This window comes from Salmo salar, chromosome 03, assembly GCF_965601325.2.
Source record: "Salmo salar chromosome 03, fSalSal1, whole genome shotgun sequence".
Classification (NCBI taxonomy): domain Eukaryota; kingdom Metazoa; phylum Chordata; class Actinopteri; order Salmoniformes; family Salmonidae; genus Salmo; species Salmo salar.
In genome coordinates this window covers 37,189,191-37,198,528 of record NC_138293.1, presented here as the reverse complement: position 1 = coordinate 37,198,528, position 9,338 = coordinate 37,189,191, and the positions used below count along the sequence as shown (strand labels likewise).

The window sequence follows — 9,338 nt, the reverse complement described above, 5'->3', positions numbered from 1 at the left end:
CGCTGCAGGATTTTAATCCATGACGGCGTAGTGTGTTACTAATGGTTTTCTTTGAGACTGTGGTCCCAGCTCTCTTCAGGTCATTGACCAGGTCCTGCCGTGTAGTTCTGGGTTGATCCCTCACGTTCCTCATGATCATTGATGCCCCACGAGGTGAGATCTTGCATGGAGCCCCAGACCGAGGGTGATTGACCGGCATCTTGAACTTCTTCCATTTTCTAATAATTGCGCAAATAGTTGTTGCCTTCTCACCAAGCTGCTTGCCTATTGTCCTGTAGCCCATCCCAGCCTTGTGCAGGTCTACAATTTTATCCCTGATGTCCTTACATAGCTCTCTGGTCTTGGTCATTGTGGAGAGGTTGGAGTCTGTTTGATTGAGTGTGTGGACAGGTGTCTTTTATACAGGTAACGAGTTCAAACAGGTGCAGTTAATACAGGTAATGAGTGGAGAACAGAGGGCTTCTTAAAGAAAAACGAACAGGTCTGTGATAGCCGGAATTCTTACTGGTTGGTAGGTGATCAAATACTTATGTCATGCAATAAAATGCCGATGAATTACTTAAAAATAATACAATGTGATTTTCTGGATTTTTGTTTTAGATTCCGTCTCTCACAGTTGAAGTGTACCTTTAATAAAAATTACAGACCTCTAAATGCTTTGAAAGTAGGAAAACCTGCAAAATTGGCAGTGTATCAAATACTTGTTCTCCCCACTGTATCACATGGCATTTATTGACTGGCACACAGGCTTTAATATATCACATGGCTTTTATTGAACACTGGATTATATTCTCCCAAAACACTGATGTGGTAGGCACATTCTCAACAGGCACAGTGGAATAAAAAACTAAAAAGACATGTCATGTATCAGAAACAGCAGGAAGTAGAGAGAAGACAATGCAGCAAAAAGATGTCTCCATCTCTATGACAAAGTGGACCTTCTCATCCACAAGAGCAGACTGACACAGTAGTACAAACCAATGGGCCAGATTAAGGATAATACATGTAACTAACAACTTACTTTTTATTCTAAGATGTTTTTGGAGAGCCCATCGCCTACAGAGAATGAGTTATAGCAAACAAGTGTCAAACAGTAAGTGCGCATTACCTTTTGGATATATTCTTTCAACATACAATAAACTCTTGACAAAAAGCTTGGCAGAATATGAAAATATATTTTTTTAAATGTGAAAACAGGAATATAAAATAACCAAAAAGCTAGGCTAACATACAACTTAACATGAATTCCTAAACTTTAATTTTTTTCAAACATTGGAGCAGTGTGCAAATTTTCTAGGAATTACTTAAGGGTTTGATTGACTTTTTTTTGTTATTTCGTAACTCCAAACTAGGTAGGTGTGAGTTGTTCTGTACCCAGAATATTACATCTACTAACAGTATTGCATAATTTCTAAAAAGCCATGCTTATAAAAAAGACCATTCAAAGTTAAGATTTAACTATAGTAACATCAACATACTCAATAAATCCATCCTGTCTATGGAACACTGTGTGTGTTTGTGTGTCAGATAATCAGAGATAGATCTTTTTTTAAGTTTTGGTCCATCTAATCTGAGTTCTTGGGTCCATAACACCATCATTGTGTAAGGATTTTTTCCTTTGCATGAAATACCACAGCAATCCCCTCAATGTATAGTCCTTCTCTGGGTGAGTAGGTGACTTCTGTCTGAACATTGATATATAAATGACACAAAACACAGTAAGCAATTTATTTCTTTACCTCTTCATTTCTACTCCTCAACCTCTCTCTACATTGTAATCAAATCAACTACCTCCCTCTTTCTTCCTCTCACACAGTAACAAACACCAGTCGGGCAGAGTAGATCAGGTCTGCCAGGTAGAGCACAAAGTTGACTGCAGTGAGCACAGCCACAGCCATCTGCTTGTCCCAGTCGCACAGCCCTGCATATCTGCCACAGTTATAGGGCCTGGAGGATCCCCCGTGCTTCTTGTCAAACTTAAAAATGGGCCAGATGATGGTGGCGGTGAGGTACATGGCGACAGCCAGTATGGCGTAGGCGGATAGGAAGCGGGCAAAGGGGAAAGGAAGGCAGCCGGTGCACTCACAGATACACAGCACTATAATGGCCGCCGACAGGATGAAACAGATGCAGTAGACGGCCAGGCACCACCTCAGTGCATTGTGAGAGTCGTAGGACACTGGGTCGCTGATGAAGACGAAGATGACGCAGGCTACAAAAGTCTCACACACCTTCAGCAGACCCGGGGCAGTGGCCATGTAACCTGCTACCTCTCCTGGCCTGGCTTTGCTGATGCTCACCTCACAAATGTAAGCGATGGTTGCCAGGCAGGAGAAGACGGTGGCCACAATGCGGTAGTTGTGAGTCTCGCCATGGGAGGGCTGGCCCTTGAGGAAGTAGAGGGGGAAGATGATGGAGGCAGAGAGGCAGAGCAGGGAGGCGTAGCAGGCAAAGGTGATGGGGAAGTTCTTCCAGGAGACAGGGGCACGGGTCTGCAGGCCAAACAGCTCCACCAACAGCACCAGCAGGGTCCCTGCGAAGCTGAAGGCCCAGCAGAACACACACCAGTCCCCTGTGCCATGGGAGAGGTTGGCCCCATGGACGGTCACAGCAAAGGCCACACAGGAGAAGACCAGAGCACATAAACGCACCCAGAACAGGGGGTTGGAGTGCACCACCACTATCGGCATGATGGGATATGGATGATGCTTGACAAACTAGAATGGGTTAGATTAAAGTGAAAGGCTGAATAGGCTGGAGATGAGATATTTATGTGGAATACTGTAGGACTACTGTTCTTGGTGCATCTGGTGCAGAGGGATCTATAAGGAGACACAGAATTGAGAGCAGCTTCAGTAACAAAGAACAAATTAACAGAATGCATTCATATAAAAACAATGAAGTTCTAATAGCAAGAATTGATTCCATTATGGTTTTCATAAAACATTCGTGATGGTGTATCATATTTGACGACATGAGGGCACCAGCTGCATTTTTTTTTCAATATCTCCTTGTCAATGTAACATAATAATGGGTGACAATACACAAAAGTTGATCAATTCAATCATGGATTTTGCATTTTAAATACCATATACAGTTGAAGAAGTCGGAAATTTGCATACACTTAGGTTGGAGTCATTAAAACTCATTTTTCAACTACTCCACAAATTTCTTGTTAACAAACTATAGTTTTGGCAAGTCGGTTAGGGACATCTACTTTGTGCATGACACAAGTAATTTATCCAACAATTGTTTACAGACAGATTATTTCACTTATAATTCACTGTATCACAATTCCAGTGGGTCAGAAGTTTACATACACTAAGTTGACTGTGCCTTTAAACAGCTTGGAAAATTCCAGAAAACTTTGTCATGGCTTTAGAAGCTTCTGATAGGCTAATTGACATCATTTGAGTCAATTGGAGGTGTACCTGTGGACGTATTTCAAGGCCTACCTTCAAAATCAGTGCCTCTTTGCTTGACATCATGGGAAAATCAAAGAAATTAGCCAAGACCGCTGAAAAAAAAAATGTAGACCTCCACAAGTCTGGTTCATCCTTGGGAGCAATTTCCAAACACCTGAAGGTACCACGTTCATCTGTACAAACAATAGTACGCAAGTATAAACACCATGGGACCACGCAGCCGTCATACCGCTCAGGAAGGAGACACATTCTGTCTCCTAGAGAAGAACGTACTTTGGTGCGAAAAGTGCAAAATCAATCCCAGAACAACAGCGAAGGACCTTGTGAAGATGCTGTAGGAAACAGGTACAACATTATCTATATCCACAGTAGAACGAGTCCTATATCGACATAACCTGAAAGGCCACTCAGGGAGGAAGAAGCCACTGCTCCAATGAATGTAAACTTCTGACCCACTGGAATTGTGATACAGTGAATTATATGTGAAATAATCTGTCTGTAAACAATTGTAGGAAAAATGACTTGTGTCATGCACAAAGTAGATGTCCTAACCGACTTGGCAAAACTATAGTTTGTTAACAAGAAATGTGTGGAGTGGTTGAAAAATGAGTTTTAATGACTCCAACCTAAGTGTATGTAAACTTCTGACTTCAACTGTATAAGAGGGTGTGAAAGTATAGGTTCCTTCTTTTCAGTTTTATTCTCTGAGAAGGCTTTATCAGCTGAGGGAATCCTGTTCTATAAGTCAATGAGTCAGTGTCACTGGACATGCTTTTACCCCCACCCCCGCTTTTCAGACAGGCGTGGTGCTGAAAGAGACCCCCACCCGACCTCACAGCCAATCTGTCATCGGCCACTAACAGTCTCATTATCCAGAGACACTCAGGCCTGAGCAACTATTGCTCCCTCCCTCCCACTCCACCAAGCCACTCTCTCCTACAGTCCCCTCCACAAATGGTGAAGAGTCCATGCTCCCAGTTTACATAACTTAGGAGGGACTAAAAGAGACCTGTTTACATTAACAAAATGTCTTGTTCAAACAGCAGGGGACAGAGAGGGGGAGCAAGAGGGAAGGGATATGGATAGAGAGAAATAGAGGAAACAGACAGATGAATAAAGATTTTAAACTATGGACAAACTCAAAGTGAGAGTGACCAAAGCAGTCAGGCAGAAGAGGCTAGTTGAAGTAAGTAAAATGGGGAAATCCATGTGCCTTAAACTCAGAAAGGCATATTTTAAACACAATGATGAAGAGGAATAGCAGAGCAGTGAGTCACCTCCCTCTCTCATGCACCCTCCCTCTTGTAAGATTTTCCAACTTGGTGATTTCTCCCAGCTATGCAGACTACTGCCGAACTGCTAACTGAGTCAAAAGGTGCCAAGTCCCCTTTCCCGATCTCTCTTCTTTACATTTGACACTTTTACCTTCATAAATCTCTCTCTCTCTTTCTGTATCCCTCTCTTTCTGTCTCTCGATCAAAGAGAAACACTAATCATGTAAAGCACTTAAAATAAACCTATGGGAGGAAGTAATGGAAAAATCCATCCACTCCCAGCCAGTACTTGGTACTTATGAAATCATGTTAGGAAAATGGGTAAGCCACCTTTTAGGGGGTGGCATGGAAAAGACAGCTATTCCTTTAGAGAGGTGCTTAAAATAGGCTCACACATAGCCTGGACAGGAGGGGAAACAGGATATACAATAGCATACTTTTGCACAGTCACACACACACACAAGCTTGAGGGTGAAGAGGGCAGGCTCAGTGTTTGTTTGAGGCAGTGGTTACGAGCGTTGTCATGACACAACGTGGTTAACTCGATTTCACCCTTAATCCAGATAAAGAGCCATAGGCTCCCAGACTGCTAGGCATAGACACAAGGGACTCTAGTCTGTCAGCTAATGGTCCCACAATGGAGGGAGGGAGAAAGGGAGAGGGAGAAAAAGTGAGATAAGAGCACAATACAGTGATGTAAACTGTAGACACTGAATACTGTAATATTGTGATATTTTAGTCACTGAGGATGTTACAGAAATACACTAGGCCATGATGTACTGTATTGTTAAAACCAACGAGTCCAAAATGTTCACGGTGTTTCACCATGCTCCATAGGTGAGCTGGTCAGCTGCAACAATATAGGGGGAAATATTTGTGTTATAACACGTGTTCTGATCAAGAGTAGGGACTATAGGAACGCCTGCAACCACATTCCCATAAACTATCAGAGCCCTCATATTCAAAATATTCATCCGAAATCGGTTTACAACCTTCCTGTTATTCTGACAACTGTAGCGTACCGTTATCCTTCTGTTATTCTGGTTGCTCAATGACAACCACAGTCTGAATTGGGTGTGACGCTCAACTGTGCCGCGCCCTGGAGCTTCTCAGTGTTAGAACAAAACGAGTGTATCCCCCATCAAGTCATTCATATGAGGCAAAAGACATTTGAATGGCAAAACAGTTTTACAACACTGCAGAAGTTATTTTCTTGACTATCCCTGTGTCCAAAATACTTCTAGGCTATTTGATGTGCAAAATGGGATGTTTCAATTGCATAGTGTAGAAAGCTGACACTGGAAGTTAAACAACATTCCTGGAATTAGTATTTTTAATATACTGTGTTTAAACTATAAAAGGCATGCAATTAGGACACGTTTCAACAGGTTGTACAATTTGTAGTCGTCATGTTGAGAAACAAACTCTCGAATAGACCTCTATATTACACAATCTCAAATATAACACTGTGACCAAAATGTATTACCTTTGTTACGTTGTGGCTGCAATATCCTCTGTTCTCTCTCAGGATCTCCAAACGAATGGGCGTTTGCAAGCGTAGCTCTACTAGTCCGTTCTTCCTACAGTCATAGAAAAGCACATCCACACAGCACCCCGCCCAGTGCAAAACCAAATTAGGTATCAAATGTCGCCACCATCTTTCTACTGCGCGCCATCCCATCCCTCCTCCACGCAAAATTGCACTCGACTAACGAGGCTAGTTTCTAAGATGAATTGATTGTACGTTTTCTGTAGGCTACAAGTGAGTTGCCAAATTCTAGAAGTCTGGATCTGTGCCTCCTCCATCAATAGGTCACTATCTGATCACTATATTAACAACCTGAGATACACAGTGCCTTCAGCAAGTATTCACACGCCTTTAGATTTTCCACATTTTGTTGTGTTACAGCAAGCCTGGGCAATTATTTCCCACGGAGGGCCACATTAGAATATATTTTTGCCATCGCGGGCCAGAATCATATTACAGGATTATACATCATGTGTATGACTGTGTTGACAGATATCTACTGTAAATCACGTCCAGATATGCTACTTATTTTACTTGTTTAACGTGCACAGAAATAAATCACATCTATGTTCTCCTTTTGGTTGGTATTTTCATGATTAAACATGCAATGAACTACACGGAGGGAAAAGTACACTACATTCAGCACCAGAACTCTTGTTAACGGGTATGCACAAAAACAAGAAAGAGAGAGCCAAACATTTGGCAACTCACTTCAAATACTGAATCGGTATGAGCAGCGAAGTCTCTGATGGGGAGCGAAGTCAGGAAACGTTAAAGTTTCTGACGTCGCTATACGCAGGATTTCCGAAAGGTGAGTGAGTGAGTAAGAGATGATCTGTGCCTTGACTTGTTACATTTCATAACTGAAAATGTCTGTTCACATACATAGGTTGACCCAAACGGTACAAACATCTTCTGAGCATGACTCCTAAACTTTGGAAAGTTTTGTTCATCAAGAGATGCATAGATCCTCGTCACTGACATTGGAGAACTATTCAAAACAATCACTGCATCAGACTGAAGATCGATAAACTCAAGTTGCAGCTCAGTTATGCACATTTTAAGGTGAAAGTAGAAGAAAGGGAACAGACCAGTAGCGTCGGAAGGTGGGTGAGATTGTTGGCTTCTACTTGGCGGGTCAGGAGTAATTTTCCCTTGAGGCTTTGACAAGGCTGTACATCTGATGTTCAAAAAGGCAAAAAAAACAAAAAAAACACCCTACATTCAGTGTCTACTTTCCTTTTCTTTTAAATCTTTGAAAAACTCATTTTTGCGCAATTTCTAGCTTCCTACTAGTTGTAACTGACGTGTGTCAGCCACTGTCTGTCCTCGTGCAGTTGTTATTTATACGTGCCTTCAAAATACATGTCCCACAAGCGGTGGGAGTTAAAACCATTACACAAAGACGAGTATTCATTGGGCTTTTAATTTGAAAAACAAATACGCTTACGCTCGCAAATTCTTTACGTAATTTGAGCATTATTCCGCGGGCCGTATTGAATTAGGTCGGGGGCGGAATCGCCCAGGCCTTTGTTACAGTATGCATTTCAAAATTCAAAAGGCACTCGCACATCTGAGAAATCTTATTGCAGGTGCATGGCAACAGTTGAAACAGGATGAAGGAAAAAGGAAACCGCACACTGCTCTTGATAGTATCACTGATATTTAATAATCTTACGTATCGGCCTCACGGCCTTCGTCAGAGCCGTGAGCCGATTTAAAGTGGATTAAATTGAGATTTTGTGTCACTGGCCTACACACAACGCCCCATAATGTAAAAGAGGAATTATCATTTTTGAATTTTTTTACAAATTAATTACAAATGAAAAGGGGAAATGTATTCAACCACTTTGTTAATGAAAGCCACATAATAAGTTGCATGGACTGAGTGCAATAATAGTGTTTAAAATGATTCAATGACTATCTCATCTCTGTACCCCACATACAATTATGTGTAAGGTCCCTCAGTTGAGCAGTGAATTTCAAACACAGATTCAACCACAAAGTCTAGGTAGGTTTTCCAATGCAACGCAAAGGGCACCTATTGGTAGATGGGTAACAAATAAAAAGCAGACGTTGAATATCCCTTTGAGCATGGTGAAGTTATTAATTACACTTTGGATGGTGTATAAATACACCCAGTCACTACAAAGATACAGGCGTCCTACCTAATTCAGTTGCTAGGAGAGGAAGGAAACCGCTCAGGGATTTCACCAAGAGGCCCATGGTGACTTAAACAGTTAGAGTGTAATGGCTGTGATAGAAAACTGAGGATGGATCAACAACATTGTAGTTACTCCACAATACTAACCTAAACGACAGAGTGAAAAGAAGGAAGCCTGTACAGAAAAAAAACTATTACAAAACATGCATCCTGTTTGTAATAAGGCACTAAAGTAAAACTGTTAAAAATTTGGCAAAGGAATAAGCTTTATGTCCTGAATACAAAGTGTAAGGTTTGGGGCAAATCCAACACAACACATCACTGAGTACCACCCTTCATATTTTCAACCATGGTGGTGGCTGCATCGTGTTGTGGGTATGCTTGTCATCAGCAGGGACTCGGGATTTTTTTAGGATGACAATAAACAGAATAGAGCTAAGCATAGACAAAATTCATGGAGGAAAACCTGGTTCAGTCTACTTTCCAACAGACACTGGGAGACAAATTCACCTTTCAGTAATAACTTAAAAGACAAGGCCAAATATACACTGGAGTTGCTTACCAAGATGACATTGAATGTTCCTGAGTGGCCTAGTTACAGTTTTGACTTAAATTGCCTTAAAATGTATGGCAAGACTTGAAAATGGCTGTCTAGCAATGAACAACCAACTTGACAGAGCTAGAACAATTTTTAAAAGAACAATGTGCAAATATTATACAATCCAGGTTTGCAAAGCTCTTAAAGACTTACCCAGAAAGACTCACAGCTGTAATCGCTGCCAAAGGTGATTCTAACATGTATTGACTCAGGGGTGTGAATCCTTAGGCTGAATTAGATATCTGTATTTCATCGTCAATACATTTGCAAACACTTCTAAATACATGTTTTCACTTTGTCATTATGGGGTATTGTGTGTAAATGGGTGAAACAAAATCTATTTAATCAA

General features: G+C 41.4%; 1 protein-coding gene across 2 annotated transcripts; it reads right to left on the bottom strand.

Moving 5' to 3' along the window:
* Positions 1-749: 749 nt before the first annotated feature.
* On the bottom strand, positions 750-7,588 carry LOC106600384 (myeloid-associated differentiation marker homolog). 2 transcript variants are annotated; one of them, XM_014191690.3, is made up of 3 exons: positions 7,319-7,588; positions 6,186-6,279; positions 750-2,822 (listed from the first exon to the last, which is right to left on the bottom strand). In XM_014191690.3, exon 3 carries the CDS (start codon positions 2,688-2,690, stop codon positions 1,809-1,811), a length of 882 nt encoding a protein of 293 aa, XP_014047165.1. In that variant the 5' UTR covers positions 2,691-2,822; positions 6,186-6,279; positions 7,319-7,588; the 3' UTR covers positions 750-1,808. The 2 variants fall into 2 exon arrangements, with proteins under 2 accessions (XP_014047165.1, XP_082829597.1); XM_082973471.1 differs by lacking the exon at positions 7,319-7,588 and adding an exon at positions 6,939-7,032 and having other exon boundaries at positions 1,255-2,822.
* Positions 7,589-9,338: the final 1,750 nt, after the last annotated feature.